At 41.9% G+C, this 19779-nt stretch overlaps 1 protein-coding gene across 2 annotated transcripts in view; it reads left to right on the forward strand.

The window, feature by feature from the left end:
• casq2 (calsequestrin 2) overlaps positions 1 to 17569 on the forward strand; it is a 42632-nt gene extending 25063 nt beyond the window's left edge. For both annotated transcript variants that reach the window (XM_078232656.1, XM_078232657.1), the window contains exons 8-12: positions 329 to 374; positions 1720 to 1774; positions 12903 to 13003; positions 13095 to 13169; positions 17107 to 17569. In XM_078232656.1, coding sequence (XP_078088782.1) covers positions 329 to 374; positions 1720 to 1774; positions 12903 to 13003; positions 13095 to 13169; positions 17107 to 17361 — 532 coding nt within the window. In that variant the 3' untranslated portion in view covers positions 17362 to 17569. The remainder of the gene's footprint in view (positions 1 to 328; positions 375 to 1719; positions 1775 to 12902; positions 13004 to 13094; positions 13170 to 17106) is intronic.
• Positions 17570 to 19779: the final 2210 nt, after the last annotated feature.

A 19779-nucleotide genomic window follows, 5' to 3' on the forward strand; every position in this document is an offset into this window, starting at 1 on the left:
GCAAATTTGCTGTTGTGATTGTCTTACGTGAGCTTCCAATCTGAGAAGCTACAGGAGGGATTGGAAATCCAAGGAAGAGTCACTGTCATTTAGCTCTTAGCAATGGTCATGCAGAATGTCATCTATTTTATTCTCTCTTGGCTAAGTCATCAGAGGGAGGCCCTGAGTGCAAAGTCAGCAGCTGAATCAGTAGCGAGGCAGTTCATGAGCATAAGCTAAAGTAAACAGTGCGTACCATGACAAATGCAAGCAAGGAGAGGTAGGCTGGACAGTCTTTTGCGCTGGAACATATAAACTATCATTGAAAATGTGTTTGTCCTATTTTCAGATCAACCCTCAGGAAACTGCGTCCAGAGGATGTGTTCGAGACATGGGTAAGACAGACTTGAAATTACCTTTCCAGATATTGACAAGAGTGGGTAATTGTTAAATTTAGAGATCACTTTATTTCTGTCAATGACAAAGGAAGGAGAAGGGACAAGTACTGAGGGATAAGACAACAAACGTAGAGGGTGACTAGACAGAATGAAGTAAAAGCCACAGATTGAGAAAACCAGATAATCAGGCTATCTCAAGAAAATTAGGACACAGAATGTACTCAAAGGTATCATAGGATACAATGTTATAATTTTAATATGGCCTAGTGGCAGCACACTTCCCTCTGAATCAAGCGGTAGAGTTTATGCGACTTTGCATAACTTGCACGTGTAACGCAGGTTGACGCTTAGTGCAGGATCAAGGGATAGTAATGGATTGTTGGAGATCATCTTTTATCTGAGATTTACAATATTGTCTTGACTGCCTGTTCAGGTGAATGCAAAAGATCCCATGGTTCAACTTTAAAAAAAGGCTTTGGAGTTGTCCAAACTAATATTTATTCCTACACCAAAACAGATTAACTGTTTGTGGGACCTTGCTATGTGCAAATTGGCTGCTGTCAACATACCAACAGTGACTGCACTTCAAAAAAGGCTGCGTTTGCTACAAAACTGTGCATATAGAGTTATATGCATGGCTGACATCTTTATACAGGCAAAATGCAGCAGGGCGCTTGCATGGTGATCAATAGTCTTGGAATTACAAATATTACAATGCTGGCAGCCAGATTTCTCAGGGGTCCCAGTTTTCTTTATCCCATTTGATTTACATTATTCATGCCTTTTTCCCCATTTTTTTGGGAAGGCACCTTTCTTCCAATTAACCATCTTGTCACAGCAACATATCTCAATGGTGTGGAAGGGATGGTGTGTAATTAAGCTCGTATTCCATCATCTCCCTGCCCTGTTCGTACTTAATTGTGCTGTGCCGGAAAAAACAAGTTGCGGCACTGGAAACGGAATTGCGGCCGTCACCAGTGGATGAGAAGCCTTCCCTCCCTCCCCATCCCGATCCCCAGAAATTGCAGGGAGGCCATGCCCTGACTGCCCACCTGCCATGGGGCTCAGAAACTGATTGAACAGCTTCCATCCGGCACTCTGTGTCTACTGCAAATGACAACGTAGGATTATTTCCATACGCGACCAAGTGCGCCTGAGCAGACAGGTATCAGCAGCCATCTTGAGCTGGCAGGAGACAGTGTTTAAAAAAATGTGTTGGCTGGAAAGCACTTTGGGATGTACTGAGGATGTGAAAGCAACTATCTAACTGCAAGCTTTTTTAGCATTTAGAAATATCCACCAATTCCTCAATGTAACATGAATTTGCAAATTTTCTGTGTAGGAAGATGACATGGATGGGATCCAGATTGTTGCTTTTGCTGAAGAAGAAGATCCTGGTAATTTCCATTAAAGCTTATCATTGAATTATAGGAAGTTATGATGCAGAAAAAGGCCAGTCAGTCCATCACATATTTTTCTTCTCATGTCTAAATGCTTGCTTTAATTTCACACTCTTGCTTGTTCAAGATACTCTTTCATATTCAGTTGATTAAGTAGCAATCTAATTCATTTTTAAAATAAGTCATGGACTCTGCTTCAACAAGGACTTATTGCAGAAAATACCCTATTCTAACTATAACCCATGGGAAAAATGACTAACCTCACCTTTCATTCTTATGTCAGATTAGAATGTAAATGATTTTGTGTGTGCATTCATAGATGCATATTCGACATGAGTGCATTTGGGTATGTGAAATGATTCCTTCAAATGTGAGATGATAATACTTTTAACAAGCTGTAGTATATTTAATATATAGCACATTTTAATGTTTCATATGTGCACAAAATAATTTTTGTCCAAGCGATGTGATAACACAAGCCAAAAATACCCCTAATGGAGTTTATTGCATTAGTTTTAAAGGGAACTGAACTTATTTCAACAAGTCATGTTTCAAACTCCCTGGGTACTGGGAGGGTTGCGATACCTGAAGCTCATAGAGTCATAGAGGTTGACAGCATGGAAACAGGCCCTTTGGCCCAACTTGTCTATGCCACCCCTTTGTTTTTAACCATTAAGTTAGTCCCAATTACCCGCATTTGGCCCATATCCCTCTATACCCATCTTACCCATGTAACTGTCCAAACGCTTTTTAAAATCAAAATTGTACCCATTTCTATTACTACCTTTGGCAGCTTGTTTCAGACAATTCCTATATATTCCACCCTCTGTGTGAAAAAATTGCCCCTCTGAACCCTTTTGTACCTTTCCCCTCTCACCATAAACCTATGCCTTCTAATTTTGGACTCCCCTACCTTTGGGAAAAGACATTGATTATCTAGCTGATCTATGTCCCTCATTATTTTATAGATCTCTATAAGATCACCTCACAACCTCCTATGCTCCAGAGAAAAATGTCCCAGTCTATCCAGCCTCTCTTTATAACTCAAACCATCAAGTCCCAGTGGCATCCTAGTAAATCTTTTCTGCACTCTTTCTAGTTTAAAAATATCCTTTCTATAATAGGGTGACCAGAATTGCACACAGTATTCCAAGTGTGGCCTTACCAATGTCTTGTAGAACTTCAACAAGACGTCCCAACTCCTGTATTCAATGTTCTGACCAATGAAACCAAGTATACTGAATGCCTTCTTCACTACTCTGTCCACCTGTGACTCCACTTTCAAGGAGCTATGAACCTGTACCCTTAGATCTCTTTGTCCTATAACACTCCCCAACGCCCTATCATTAATTGAGTAAGTCCTGCCCTGGTTCGATCCACCAAAATGCATCACCTCGCATTTATCTAAATTAAACTCCCATCTGCCATTCGTCAGCCCACTGGCCCAATTGATCAAGATCCCACTGCAATCCTCGATAAGCTTGTTCACTGTTCACTATGCCACTAATCTTGGTGTCATCTGCAAACTTACTAACCATGCTTCCTAAATTCTCATCCAAGTCATTAATATAAATGACAAATAACTGTGGACCCAGCACTGATTCCTGGGGCACACCGCTGGCCAAAGCTGGTTGAAAGGCTGATCGGGGAATAATGATAGTTTAAAATTTCTCAAGTTGTTGATCTTTTACAATTTAAAGAGTGGCCTGGGTAATCAGTGCAAGTCATTGGGTGGGATTTTCCGGTCAAACTCACCCCAAAGCCAGAAAATCCCACCCGAGATCAACTGACCTTTCCATGATCCATGTCCCACCCGCTACGATTCCCGGAGCAAGCGGGATGGGAAAATTCTAATACAGTGTGTTGTTTTGTTGAAATATCTAAAATCTTTTCATACACAGTGAATTGAAGCCCAAGTTATATCAACTGTTGTTACTTGTCATTGTTATGCACTTAACATCCTCTGTTAAAATAGACATTGTTTGATATATTTTTAAAATATGCCCATTGTTATATCTATGCAAACCAGCTGCCACATTTGCCTGATTTTGAGAAGATGTGGGATAGGCAGAGAGCATAAATTCTGGCTTGGAGCTCTTGCGCTGACTTCCTGCAGCCGCTGCTACTTGTGGGACTTTCTGGCAGAGGTGAAAACAAGCATTGAATATATCTACCCAAGGATAGACTGTATATTCAAATGACGCACTCATGGTGGGATTATGTAATTCGATCCATTTTTGGCCATCAATTCCATAGCAACACCGAGGAACACAAGTGTGTTCCTGGCACGCAGCTTTGTGGGAAGGTTAGAAATTTAATTACCCTCATTCTTTGAAGGAAGGGTAATCAATTAATTTCCCTTTGCACAGTAAATTTAAAAATAAAAAGTATTTTTATCTTCAGCTGCTGTGCCCTGCCCTGACTGCAAATGCCTGAAGTCTATACTGGAAAACAGTGAGCCACAGAAGCTGGCAGAGGTCACACCCTGTGGCAAGATTCCACCCAAGTAGAAAGCTCTGCCTCTGAGGTTCCAAAAAAACTGGTTTTGAAATTTGATGCTTGTGGATCTTTTTCCCCTTCCAGTTCACCCGTTGAGGAATGGCAATACCTTTGGTCATTTTCTGCTCAATGCAATGGAAAGTGGAATTGTCCTTTCTGTAGAAACGCTTTCTTGTGCTGAGTGATTATCATAGAACAGTTCCTTTTATATTCATGTCATTAAGTTATGTTTCATTATTGAGGAACTTGGGTAAAAGCTTTTATGGCAATATGTGGAAGATATCCTATATTTGATAGTTGTAATGAAACCGTAAACCTCTTTGTAAAGAATCGGTTTTATAATGTTCCTATGTTTAGTGCACAAAAGGAAGCCTTCCATCACATTACTGAATAAGTAGTAAGTCACTGTTAAAACGGTTAAAACTTTTTCTTACGGGACAGAGCAGACTAATTTAAGCAAAAGGTTAAAAGAAGACTGTAGGCGCTGGAAGTCTGAAACAGTAAAAGAAAATGGGAGCACTAGGTGGTAGCATTTGTGGAGAGTACAGGTCACTTAACCTGCAGACACTTCAACAAACATCCAGCAGTTATTACTAATGTACAACATTTAAATAAGGATAAGACAGTGATAAACAATACATTTACATATATGTGCAATGAAATAATGGTGAAGTCTCCATAGTCCTCGATGATCATAGGCTGCTCTCTCCTTTGAGAGGGGGAACTGACTGGTGGTGATTTTTGATTTTGATTTGATCTGATTTATTATTGTCACATGTTTTGGGATACTGTGAAAAGTATTGTTTCTTGTGTGCTATACAGACAAAGCATACCGTTCATGGAGAAGGAAATAAAAGAGCACAGAATGTAGTGTTATAGTCATAGCTAAGGTGCAGAGAAACATCAACTTAACGCAAGGTAGGTCCATTCAAAAGACCGATGACAGCAGGGAAGAAGCTGTTCTTGAGTCAGTTGATACGTGACCTCAGACTTTTGTATCTTTTTCCCAACGGAAGAAGGTGGAAGAGAGAATGTCTGGTGTGCTTGGGGTGCTTTGCCGAGACAGCGGGAAGTGGCCACACCTTCGGCGAGTGATAAGGTTGAGAAGGCGGAGCCTTCATAAATAACCTCAGCTGGTACGGGAATTGAGCCCACGCTGTTGGTGTTGCTCTGCATCTCAAACCAGCCATCCAGCCAACTGAGCTAAATGAAATAGAATGAGCTGCAAAGCATTTAAATAAAATAAAACAGGAAGTGGTTAAATTACTTAAGTAATATTCATGTGAGACACGTGTCGGTGTGTGGGGGTGAGTGCAAACCCTCAGACTGTGAGTGACCCAGACCCTCTCCCACTCTCGCCCTTACAGACACATACAAACCCCGTGCTCACACACACTCACCAGCAGCCACTCTCTTCTCCCACACCAGCAGACAGCTTCTCTCCCTCCACATGAACCAGCAGTCAATCTCTTCTTCCTCCATTAACAGCCAGTCTCTCTCTCCCAGCAGTAGCCAATTTCATTCACCCCCCACCTGCAGCCAGTGTTCTCTCCCTGCCCAATAGTCGCTCCCTTCCTCCCATTCATTAGTCACTCCATTGCTGTCCAGCTACCGCATTCCACCCACTCGGCAACCATTCAGCTCCAGCTTGGCAACCGCTTTCCTGACCCCGCTCAGCAGCCATTCCAGCCCTGCCCGGCAACCACTCAGTTCCTTCTCAGCAGCAACTCAGCCCTCCTTTGCAGCCATTCCGTCCCTGCCCAGCAGCCACCTTCCCCATGCCAAGCCACTACTTTGACTCTAACCACCCACCTTGAAAGCCTCCCTCCCTCCCCAGCAGACTCACCACTGCCATCGTGCCATAATTGCAAGTCTCAGACTGGAGAAAGCTGCTTCTCCAATCAGAGACTGATCCTCTCCCACATTTGCTGTTGATTGGCTGACTAGTGATCCTAGCAACGACGGAAGAGAAACAGCCTATGATTGGAGGGGAAGTTCTTCGAAAACTCTTCAAATTCATTTACATTTGACATTTTGAACATGGGTCCAGGGGTCAGATAGAGAGGACTGGCAGGATGGGTCGTGGCCACCTGGCCGTGTGTTGGACGAGCCTGCACTATATAAATGCAAGCTAATGTTGTTGCTGTAGTTATTTTAATTGGGTTATCAACTCCATTCTACAGAAAGGTCAGAAAAATTGGGAAAGGAAGAGAAAAATATTACAACATAAGAAATGGAAGAATGTGGTCCCTCGAGTCTTCCATCATTCAGTGTGATCATAGCTGATCTTCTGCCTTAATTTCACTTTCCCGTTTGCTCCCCATGTCCCTCGGTTCCCTGAGAGATCAAAAATATACCTATAGTTGCCTTGAATATATCAGCAATGGAACGATATTGATAAAATACATAATTATTCCAGTGGAAAGCAAATACTTCGGTAAGAGTGCATAAACAGTGGAAACAGTATACATAAAACCAGAGTCGACATTTCAAGAAGGTGTTAGATATAGCTGTTGGGGCAAAAGGGATCAAAGGATATGGGGAGAAGGTGGGATCAGCTATTGAGTTGGCTGATCATCCATGATCATAATGAATGGTGGAGCAGGCTCGAATGGCCTACTCCTGCTCCTAAGTTTCTATGTAAAAATGAGTAATTTTCAGCATTTAATAGACTCTGGAAGACTTCCAATGGATTAGAGGGTAGCTAATGTAACCCCATGTTTTAAAAAAAGAGGGAGAGGGAAAATGGGGAATTATACACTGGTCAGCCTGACATCAGTGTTGGGGAAAATGCTGGAGTCAATTATTAAGGATGTAATAACTGAGCATTTGGAAAGCAGTGACAGGATCTGTCCAAGTCAGCATGGATTCACTAAAGGAAAATGGTGCTTGACAAATCTTCTGGGATTTTTTGAGGATGTGACCAGTAGAGTAGACAATGGTGAACCAGTGGATGTTGTGTATCTGGACTTTCAAAAGGCTTTTGACAAGGTCACATACAAGAGATTAGTGAGCAAAATTAAAGCTAATGGTTTTGGGGATAATGTATTGACGTGGATAGAGAACTGGTTGGCAGGCAGGAAGCAGAGAGTGGGAATAAATGAGTCATTTTCAGAGTGGCAGGCAGTGACTAGTGGGGTACCGCAGGGCTCAGTACTGGGACCCCAGCTATTCACAATATACATTAATGATTTAGACGAAGGAATTGAATGCAATAACTCGATATTTTCAGACGGCACTAAGCTGGGTAGCAGTGTGTGCTGTTGAGGAGGATGCTAAGAGGCTGCAGGGTGACTTGGACAGGCTGACTGAGTGGGAAAATACTTGACAAATGCAATATAATGTGGATAAATATGAGGTTATCCACTTTGGTGGCAAAACAGGAAGGAAGATTATTATCTGAATGGCAGCAGTTTAGGAAAAGGGGATGTGCAACATGACCTGGGTGTCACAGTGGAACAGTTGCTGAAGGTTGGCATGCAGGTGCAGCAGGCGGTGAGGAAATCTAATGGTATGCTGGCCTTCATAGCAAGAGGATTTGAGTATGGAAGTAGTGATGTCTTGTTGCAGTTATATAGGGCCTTGGTGAGGCCACACCTTAAGTATTGTGGGCAGTTTTGAATTCATGGGATATTGGCACCAATATTGGGGAAGAGGGGACTTGTTCCGATGGGACGGTCTTCATCTGAATCGTGCTGGGACCAGAGTCCTGGCGAATAGTATAACTAGGGCTGTAGATAGGGCTTTAAATTAAATAGTGGGGAGAAAGGTTCAGTTGTATGGAGAATTATAAAATCAAAGTTAAAGGAGAGGGTAGAAATGCAGGTTAATGGAGCTGAGGGCTCAGGAGAGGTTAGTAAAGTTTCCAGACCACGTAATAGAACAGAGAGAATAGAAGGTGGCAGGAATCTAACCTCAGGCAGAGCAAAAAAGGTGACAAGTATGAGAAGGGAGGTGGTCAATGCAGGACTGAGGGTGTTGTACCTAAATGTGTGCAGTATACGCAACAAGGTAAATGAGCTTGTTGCGCACATTGAAATTAGCCGGTACAATGTTGTGGGCATCACAGAGACGTGGCTGCAAGGGGATCAGGGCTGGAATCTAAATATCCAAGGATATGTGTCCTATCGAAAGGGTTGCATTGTTAGTAAGGAATGAAATTAAATCAATAGCAATAAGTGATATAGGATCAGAAGGCATAGAATCTCTGTGGGTAGAGCTGAGGAATCGCAAAGGTAAAAAGACCCTGATGGGAGTTATGTACAGGCTCCCTAGCAGTAGTCAGGATGTGGGGCAGAAAATAAATCAGGAGATAGAAAAGGCATATAAAAAAGGCAATATTACAATAATCATGGAGGACTTCAATATGCAGGTGGACTGGGAAAATCAGGTAGATAGTGGATCCCAAGAAAAGGAATTTGTGGAATGTCTAAGAGATGGGTTTTTTCGAGCAGCTTGTGACAGAGCCTACTAGGGAACAGGCAATTCTGGATTTGGTGATGTGTAATGAGGCAGACTTGATTAAGAAACTTAAGATGAAAGAACCCTTAGGGAGCAGTGACCACAATATGATAGAATTTACTCTGCAGTTTGAGAGGGAGAAGCTGGAGTCAGATGTAACGGTATTACAATTAAATAAAGGTAGCTATAAAGACATGAGGGAGGAGCTGACCAGAGTTGATTGGAAAGGGAGCCACGCAGGGAAGACAGTGGAACAGCAATGGCAGGAGTTTTTGAGAGTTATTCGGGAGGCACAACAGAAATTCATCCCAAGGAGGAGGAAACATGCTAAGGGGAGGACGAGGCATCCATGGCTGACGAGGGAAGTCAAGGACAGCATAAAAGCAAAAGAAAAAATAGACAAAGTGGCAAGGATTAGTGAGAAGCCAGAGGATTGGGAAGCCCTTAAAAGCAAGCAGAGAACAACTAAAAAAGCAATAAGGGGCGAGAAGATGAAATATGAATGTAAGCTAGTTAGTAATATAAAAGAAGATAGGAAGAGTTTTTTTTTCAATATATAAAAGGTAAGAGAGAGGCCAAAATAGCCATTGGACCATTGGAAAATGAGGCTGGAGAAGTAATAATAGGAAACAAAGCAATGGCAGAGGAACTGAATAGTACTTTGCATCAGTCTTCACGGTGGAAGACACCAGTGGGATGCCAGAGCTCCAGGAGAGTCAGGAGGCACAGGTGAGTGTAGTGGCCATCACTAAGGAGAAGGTTCTGGGGAAACTGAAAGGTCTGAAGGTAGATAAATCACCTAGACAGGATGGACTACATCCCAGGGTTCTAAAAGAGATAGCTGAGGAAATTGTGAAGGCATTGGTGGTAAACTTTCAGGAATCACTGGGGGCAGGGAGGATCCCAGAGGACTGGAAAGTAGCTAATGTAACACTGCTGTTGAAGAAGGGAGGGAGGCAGCAGACGGGAAATTATAGGCCGGTTAACCTGACTTCAGTCATTGGCAAGATTTTAGAGTCCATTATTAAAGATGAGATCATAGAGTACTTGGAAGTGCATGATAATAAAGTAGGACTGAGTCAACACGGCTTTGTCAGGGGGAGGTCATGTCTGACAAATCTGTAACAAGGAAGTTAGACAAAGGAGAGCCAGTGGACGTGATTTATTTAGATTTCCAGAAGGCCTTTGACAAGGTGCCGCATGGGAGACTGTTAAATAAGTTAAGTGCCCATGGTGTTAATGGTAAGATCCTGGCATGAATAGAGGATCGGCTGACTGGCAGAAGGCAAAGAGTGGGGATAAAGGGGTCTTTCTCAGGATGGCAGCTGGTGACTAGTGGTGTGCCTCAGGGGTCAGTCTGGGACCACAACTTTTCACAACATACATTAACGACTTGGAGGAAGGAACTGAAGGCACTGTTTCTAAATTTGCAGATGATACAAAGATATGTAGAGGGACAGGTAGTATTAAGGAAGCAGGGGGTGCTGCAGAAGGACTTGGACAGGTTAGGAGAGTGGGCAAAGAAGTGGCAGGTGGAATACAATGTGGAAAAGTGTGAGGTTATGCATTTTAGAAGGAGGAATGGAGGCATAGACTATTTTCTAAATGGGAAAATGCTTAGGAAATCAGAAACTCAAAGGGACTTGGGAGTCATTGTTCAAGATTCTCTTAATGTTAGCATGCAGGTTCAGTCGGCAGTGAGGAAGGCAAATGCAATGTTAGCATTCATGTCGAGAGGGCTAGAATACAAGAGCAGGGATGTACTTCTGAGGCTGTATAAGGCTCTGGTTAGACCCCATTTGGAGTATTGTGGGCAGTTTTGGACCCCATATCTAAGGGAGGATGTGCTGGCCTTGGAAAGGGTCCAGAGGAGGTTCACAAGAATGATCCCTGGAATGAAGAGCTTGTCGTATGAGGAACGGTTGAGGACTCTGGATCTGCACTTGTTGAAGTTTAGAAGGATGAGGGGGGATCATATTGAAACTTACAGGATACTGTTGAGGCCTGGATAGAGTGGACGTGGAGAGGATGTTTCCACTAGAAGGAAAAACTAGACCCAGAGGGCACAACCTCAGGCTAAAGGGACGATCCTTTAAAACAGAGATGAGGAGGAATTTCTTCAGCCAGAGAGTGGTGAATCTGTGGAACTGTTTGCTGCAGAAGGCTGTGGAGGCCAGGTCATTGAATGTCTTTAAGACAGAGATAGATAGTTCTTGATTAATAAGGGGATCAGGGGTTATGGGGAAAAGGCAGGAGAATGGGGATGAGAAAAAATGACGGAGCAGACTTGATGGGCCAAGTGGCCTCATTCTGTTCCTATGTCTCATGGTCTTATGGTCTTTTGGTTTTCTAGTCTGAGGAAGGACATTCTTGCTATTGAGGGAGTCTAACGAAGGTTCACCAGACTGATTCCTGGAATGTCAGGACTGAAATATGAAGAAAGACTGGATTGATTGGGCTTGTACTCACTAGAATTCAGAAGAATGAGAAAGGATCTCATAGAAACATATAAAATCCTGATGAGACTAGACAGGCTAGATGCGGAAATATTCTCGATGTTGGGGAAGTCCAGAACTAGGGGTCACAGTCTACGAATAAGGAGTAAGACATTCAGGACTGAGATGAGGAAAAACCTCTTCACTCAGAGGGTTGGGAACCTGTGGAATTCTCTATCACAGTCTAGTGAGTTTAGAAGGAAGAGGCGGGTTCTCATTGAAACTTACAGAATACTGAAAGGTCTGGATAGAATGGATGTGGAGAAGATGTTTCCATTAGTAGGAGAGGCTAAAATCCGAGGTTACAGCCTCAGAATTAAGGGACGACCTTTAGAACTGAGATGAAGAGGAATTTCTCCAGCCAGAAGGTGATGAATCTGTGGAATTCATTGCCATAGAAGACTGTGGAGGTCAGTCCATCGAGTGTATTTAAGGGCCATGTCCTTATTCATAGATGTGACCCCGACTTCTGGACTTCCCCAACATCGAGAATATTTCCACAACTATCCTCTCCAGTCTCATCAGACTAGGAATCTTCGCACTTTCCCACGTTCTATTCCATTTGCCATTTCTTTGTCCACTCTCCTACCTGTCCAAGTCCTTCTGCAAACTCCTTGCCTCTTCAATACTATCTGTCTCTCCACCTATCGTTGTATCATCTGGCACCTTGGTAGAAAGAATAGAGGCACAGAGTATTTTCTAAATGGGGAGAGAATTCAGAAATCGGAAACACAAGGTGACTTGGGAGTCCTAGTTCAGGGTTCTCTTAAGGTTAACTTGCAGGTTGAGTTGTCAGTTCGGAAGGCAAATATATTGTTAGTATTCATTTTGAGAGGACTAGAATACAAAAGCAGGGATGTATTACTGAGGCCTTTTAAGGCTCTGGTCAGACCACATTTGGAATATTGTGAGCAACTTTGAGTCCCATATCTAAGGAAGATGTGCTGGTCTTGGAGAGGGTCCAGAGGAGGCTTACAAGAATGATCCCAGGAACGAAAGGCTTGGTGTACGAGGAACATTTGAGGACTCTGGGTCTGTACTCAATTGAGTTTAGAAGGAAGAGCAGGGGTTCTCAATGAAACTTACAGAATACTGAAAGGTCTGGATAGAGCGGACGTGGAGAAGGTGTTTCCATTAATAGGAGAGACTAAGATCCAAGGTTACAGCCTCAGAGTAAAGGGATGACTCTTTAGAACTGAGATGAAGAGGAACTTCTTCAGCCAGAGGGTGGTGGATCTGTGGAATTCATTGCCACAGAAGGCTGTGGAGGCCAGTTCATTGAGTGTATTTAAGACAGAGATAGATTCTTGATTGGTAAGAGGATCAAAGATTATGGGGAAAATGTGGGAGAATGGGATTGAGAAACATCAGCCATGATCGAATAGCGGAGCAGACTCAGTGGGCTGAATGGCCTAATTCTGCTCCTATATCTTATGGTCTTATGGTCTACATAGCAGAATGTCCTGCAAATGTATTAAATGTCAATTCACTAACATCAACAATAGCTATTTCAAGGCATAATATCTATCCCACAAAGTTGATGTCTCAATCCACCAAAATGTATTTCATAGGCAGCTCGAGAAAAATTGATATCAGTGGAATATTTGCTTGTCTAAACAATCTTTGCTCTCTTGCATGGAGATATTTGAGAGATTTTTATTCCTTTACAGATGGTTATGAATTTCTGTCAATTTTAAAAGAGGTCGCAAGAGAAAACACTGACAATCCAGATCTAAGCATTGTGTGGATTGACCCTGATGACTTCCCTCTGGTGAGTACACATATCACAGAGTAAGGTATAGGAATTATTTGCAGACATGTAGCAGTAATTTAATCTTACAATCCTTTTATGACTATTTCAGTTATTTACATACTGGGAAAGAACTTTCAAGATTGATCTTCACAGGCCTCAGATTGGAATAGTAAATGTCACGGATGTAAGTAGCATCAACAAATTTCAATCATTAGTCCGGTGCTCTTAAATCTCTTTTGTATAGATATATTTTTTAAGGCAAAGTTAGATAGATTCTTGATTAACAAGAGGGTGTAAGGTTATCGGTGATAGGCAGGAATGTATGGTTGATGTTACAATCTGATCACCCATGATCTTATTGAATGGCGGAGCAGGCTCGAGGGACCAAGTGGCCTACTCCTGCTGCTAATTCATAAGTTTATATACTCGTATTTTGCCATGATCTATAATAGTGGGAGGCCATGGTCATGTTGCTTATGCAGATGTTTGGTTTTACAAGTTCATCTAATTGTGATTTTGTGTACCATCTTGTGGTCTTGTGGTGCAGTGGGTAGCATCGCTGCCTCTGAACTAGGAGCTCTAGATTTGAGTCCCACCCCAGGACTTGATGGCCAAAGAAGGTGCAACCAACAGGCTGAGTATCAACCTGCAAAATCCTTCTATCACCTGCCAATGGCAGGTAGTAAGAGTGGGAGAGACTCCTGGTCAACCAGCTTGATGTGGAGTGGCACCTCTCAAACTATAAGCCTCTGGCAACAGGCTATCAACCTGTTCCAGGAAAAAAGCCCTCTCTGGAAACAGATGAAAGTCTGCCTGGTGCACCACTAGATCTGGGCAGTGAAACAACAATATCAATTTGTGAGTGTACGTGGATATCACTACCTGTTTACTCATTTCTTTACAACTTTGTATGGACATTTGATGTTACTTTTAAATTCTACTATCCACATTAGCTAATTTGTATGTATAGCTAGAATTGGATATCATGCAATGATATAAGGGATGATTCTCCCATCCTGCTGATATGATTGACCTCCAACAACTGCAACCATCTTCCTTTATGCTAGGTAGGACTCCAACCAATGGAGAGTTTTCTCTCTGATTCCCATTGACTCCAGTTCTGCTAGGGCTACTTGATACCACACATTTGGTCAAACGCTGCCTTGATGTCGAGGTACAGTCACTCTCACATCATCTCTGGAGTTTAGTTCTTTTGAAATATTGAATCTGAAAACCATGGTATCTCATATCATCAGGTCAAAAATAGTCAAGGAAACCTTCTGCTGATTACTGCCTATGATTCTCCCTCAGCTGATAAGTCAGAAGTCCTCCATGTGTAGTATACCAATTAACGTCAATACTGATCAAGTTAGCCAAGTCATGAAGGACTAAGCTGCCAAACTAGGTTTGTGGTAGGTGATGAGAGAATCAGACAAGGGAAAAACCTACTTGACCTCGTCCTCATCAGTCATGCAGGTGCATCTGTCCTTGACAGTATTCATGAGATTGGTCACTCATTGCACAGTGTTTTGTGTCACATTATCATCGTTATAAACAGGATCAATTCAAAACAGATCTAGCAGCTCAAACCTGGGCATCCATGAGGCACTGTGGGCCATCATCAACAGCAGAATTGTATTCCACCACAATCTGTGATGCCACGGTCGAGAATATCCCTCACTCAATCATTACCATCAAATCAAGGATCAACCCTGGTTCAATGGAAAGTGTAGTGAGGTGTGCCAGGCGATGAACCAGGTGTACCTCACAAAGTGATATGCCAACCTGGTTAAACTACAGGACATGCTAAAGAGTGAAAATAGCATGCTATAGACTGAGCTCACATCCAACTGATCAGAGCAAAGCTCTGCAGTCCTGAATCATTCAGTCATGAATGATGGTTTGCAATTAAACAATGGAAGGAGGAGGCTCCATGAACATCCCCATTATTTGAGTGCAAAGACAAGGCTGGAGCATCAAGCACTTTCAGCTAGAAAGGTCAACTAGATGATCCACCGTGCCCTGTTCCTGAGGTCCCCATCACAGAAACCAGTCTTCAGCGAATTCAATTCGCTCCAAGTGACATCAAGAAATGCTTGAGCACACTGGATATAGCAAAGATGATAACATCCTGGCTACGGTGCTGAACATTTGTGCTCCATAACTAGCTATGCCTTCATCCAACCAGTAACATTGGCTTTTACCTGTCAAAGTGGAAAGTTGTCCCACAAAAAGCAGGACAAATCTATTCTGTTCAATTACTACCTTTTGGCCAAATCTCAGTTATCAGCAAGATGATGAAAGGAGTTGTTGATACTGCTCTTAAGACGCACTTACTCACCAATAACCTCCTCACTGATGGGTTGCAGCATGACCTTTCAGCACCAGATCGCATTATAGCTTTGGTTCAAACATGAATAAAAACCTGAATTCCAAAGGCAAGATGAGAGAGACTGCCCTGGATATTAAGGCAGCACTTGACCAAGTGTGTCGCCAAAGAACTCTAAAAATTTGGAGTCAGCGGAATTAGAGAAACCTCTCCACTGGCTGGTGTCACAGTGAACACAAAGGAAAATGGTTGTGGTTATTGGAGCCCAATCATTTCAGATCCAGAACCTTGTTACAGGATTTCCCTAGGGTAGTATCCTAGACCCAACTATCTTCAGCTGTTTCATCAATGACCTTCCCTCCATCATTAAATCAAATGTGGGGATGTCTACCGATGATTGCAGTGTTCAGTTCCATTTGCAACTCCTCATGTAATGAAGCAACCAATGTCCCAGCAAGACCTGGACAACATTCAAGATAAGACTGACAAATTACAAATAAAAATTCACGCCACAAAAGTGCCAGTCAATAACTATCTCCAACAAGAGAGTTTCTAACCAATTTTGCTTGACATTCAATGGCATTACCATTGTCAAATCCCCCACTATCAACATCCTGGGATAATCTAGGGAAAACTGAGAAACTTAACTGACCAACCACATAAATACTGTGGTTACAGCAGGGTGTTTGGTGTGAATTGACTCAATCCCATTTCCTCAAAGCCTTTCCACCATCAGCAAGCCACAAGTCAAGGGTGTGATGGAATACTTTCAAATCGCCTGGATGAGTGCAGCTCTAACAACACTCAACACTCAGAATGTTTGACACCATTCAGGACAAAGCAACCTGTTCAATTAGCACCCCATCCATAATCTTAGAAAGTGTATACCATCTACATGATGCACTACATCAACTCACAAAGGCATCTTCGACAGCCTCCCCGGCCACCGAGAAGAGCAAGGGCAATAGTGAACGGAAATACCACCACCTCCTAGTTTCCCTCCATGTCACATGGAATCCTGACATGGAAATATATCACAGTTCCTTTATCACCATTGGATCAAAATCAAAGACCTCCCTATCTAACAGCACTGTGGGAATACCTTCACTGTGTGTACTGTTCTGGTTCAAGAAGGCACTCACTACCACCTTCTCAAGGGATGAGCAATAAATGCTGGCCTTGAAAGCAATGCCCACATTCTGTAAATAAAAAAAAATCCCTTAATCTTCTCTGCTGTAAGTATAAAACTTGTCTAGTCTCCACTTAAAGGTATAAGACAATGAAAGAAAGAAATGAAAGCATGAGTAGGCCACCAGTTCCTTCAAGCCTGCCCCGCCATTCAATGGAAGGAAGTTTAACAATTGTATATTAAAAGTAAAACCTATTGAATTGGTCATAACTGAGTCATCGAAAGCTCCTGTCAGTGCTGTGCAGGTTGGAAAAAAGTAATACTGAATACACCAATGGATCATCAGCCCTAACTAATTTGTTCCTCTACATTGGCAGGTTTGATTTTTTTCTAATTGGATCCAATGTCTTCATAATGAATGGCTTTTGCTGATTTATTCGAAGATTATTCTATTTTCTCCTAATGGGCTTTTCTGATGAACTTATTCCCAGGCTCCTAGCCTATACCATTCTTAATCAATGTAGATATCATTGTAGATTTAATGTAACATTTGTAGACATTTATATGATAATGTCTGTACATATATGCATGTTCCTGAAAGCTGCTTGTTTGTAACGATGCATAATTAATTGCACTTTAACACTGTGAATTTCACATTTACAGGCTGACAGTGTCTGGATGGACATTAAAGATGATGATGATTTACCATCAACTGATGAACTAGAAGAGTGGCTCCATGACGTACTCTCGGGAAAAGTCAATACAGAAGATGATGATGACGATGATGACAACAATGATGATGATGATGAAGATGACAACAATGATGATGATGACGATGATGATGACGATGATGATGACGATGATGATGACGACGATGATGATGATGATGATGACGATGATGATGATGATGATGACTAACTTCAGTTTATTAATAATTATCTATACTGTGAACAAAAAAATCTTCTAACTCTACGTTAAAAGGTATCTGGAATTGACATATTTGTAATTTAAGATAAGCACTTGAATGTGAATGCTATTTCCCATGGTATGTAACCAATATCCTGAGGTCAGATAACATTTCAGATATTTAAAATGAAAAATAATTGATTTATAAAACTTGCTCTCCGTTTATTTTTTCATCTATTTTTTCCCCTTCCCATTTCTCCATACCTAAAAGGGAGGAACCTGCATTTATATAGAGCCCTACACTACCTCTGGAAATCCTAAAACACTTTACAGCTAATGAAGTACAGTTGAAGTGCAATCCCTGTTGCAATGTGAAGAACCATGGCAACCCATATGCACGTAGGAAGGTCCTACAAACAGCTATGACTTAATGACCAGATAGTCCATTTTTAAATTATGATCTTTTCCATCTGCCAGAGAGGGCAGATGAAAACTGGATTTAATGCCTCTTTCAACAGTGCAGCACTCCCTTAGTACACCACCTACGTGTTAGGCTGCATAATGGTTCAAGCCTTTGAAGTGGAACTTGACCTTTCCATCTGAGAATCTAGGGTGCTTTTGTCAAGCCAAGGCTAACACCTTAAATTATACTTCAGATAATTTTCTACAGTTGAATAAGGAAAAGACTCACAAGCATTGTTTTGGCCAGTACTGCTTTATGCTCAACTGATAGTGCTACCAAATGCTACATTCAGTTCGTAGACAACAGTCGATCATTAGAAAACACTGAACGGATAGGCACTATCCAACATTACATGACACTTGACTGATATGCACTGCTGCTCTAAATTCAACAGATAAGTACTGTTTAGTGCTCTAAAATAAGTATCATTCACAGCTATTCTATATTTAGTTGATAGTGGTCAGTTTTCCCTACGCAGTTGGTAGCAGATGTCTATAAATGTCTACTAGGTTATATCATTGTTGTTGCCAGGTTTCCTGCTATTGTAGATCATTTTAATCTCATTTAATCATATTAACTGCATAATTTTAACAATAAACACTATTCTTCCACTTGATTCCACTTAGTAGGCATTACTCAACATTGCTTTATATTGGGGTGTTCGCTAACACACAACACTGCACAATTTATAGAGCTCGAAGATGCTATCCAATGCTTCATGATAGGAAAATCATTTTAAAATTATTGTGATCTTAACGTGGAGTGGCCAAGCGTATGTTATAAGGCATAGAAGCGAATGCTGACATTATTGTGTACTCAAGATCAATTTTGTCGCCTAAGTAATCTATTTACTCTCCAAAAACTTCATTATTGTCCTGTCTTAAGTTTTCAAGTTCAATTTATTGCTAAAATGCAATGTCAAATAGGACTAAAATGATACAAATCAGATTCTCTGAACTTTAAGGTCCTCCACAGCATTTAAACTGTAAATGTAAAGTGAATATATTTGCATAATGCAATAGCTTTGTTTGTTTTATTTCACCACAGCTTTAGTGGGGCTGTTGGCATAGTCTTGTTTCTTCTCTGGCTTCTCTCAAGCCTCTCTCAATCCGCATCTCAATGTTGTCCACCCATTGGATTTTTCTTCTTGTCTGTTTTTACCCTCAATTTCACCTTCAATTGTTGCCACAACAAGGCTCTCAGGCTTTGGCTCCAGTATTCGTGCTTGGCTTTCTTTCTTAGCAATTCTTTTGACTCTATTTTTGATCTAACCCACTAATTTTCTTTCTGTCCATCCAGCTGATTCTGAGCTTCCTTCACCATACCCACACTTCAGAAACTGTTATTCTCCTCTCACCTCTTTCTTCAGAGTCCAACTCACATCCATACAGTGTGACACTCCACACTAGTGACTGTACCAGATGTTTCTTTCAACTTAATTCTGATCCTTTTGGACTTCTACACTCTACCACTGAAATGCTGCCGCCATTTATGCCAGAGGGATCTTACGGTTCCCCTGACGGCACACCCCGCACAGGTTTCCCGGCAGTGAGGGACGCAGACCCATTGACAATGGCAAGCCCATAAGATCCTGCCACCAGCGAACGGTGCACTGCCTTCCACAACCGCGGAATACGTTGTGGAAGTGTAGGAAAATCCCGCCCCTACTTAAATCACTGGTTATGCCTCTTGTGACAGCTAATCTAACCTTGATTTAATTCTTGGACGTGACTTTGGTGTTTATCATCTAACCAAGATATTTGAAAATGTCCACTCTTTCTATCTCAGTGCTTCCAATCTTGACTTTTCCATTGCCATTTAGAGCCATAACATTGGTTTTTGCCTCATTTATGTAATAGCTTATGTTAAATGTAAAATGGTGCACCACACCTAGGGATGTCAGCCATTTGTCTCCAACTATGTGTGCCTCATGGTATCAACTGGTAGTGATGTCTGCTCTATTGTCA

Source organism: Mustelus asterias, chromosome 17 (genome assembly GCF_964213995.1).
Source record: "Mustelus asterias chromosome 17, sMusAst1.hap1.1, whole genome shotgun sequence".
In the NCBI taxonomy this organism is placed as follows: Eukaryota; Metazoa; Chordata; class Chondrichthyes; order Carcharhiniformes; family Triakidae; genus Mustelus; species Mustelus asterias.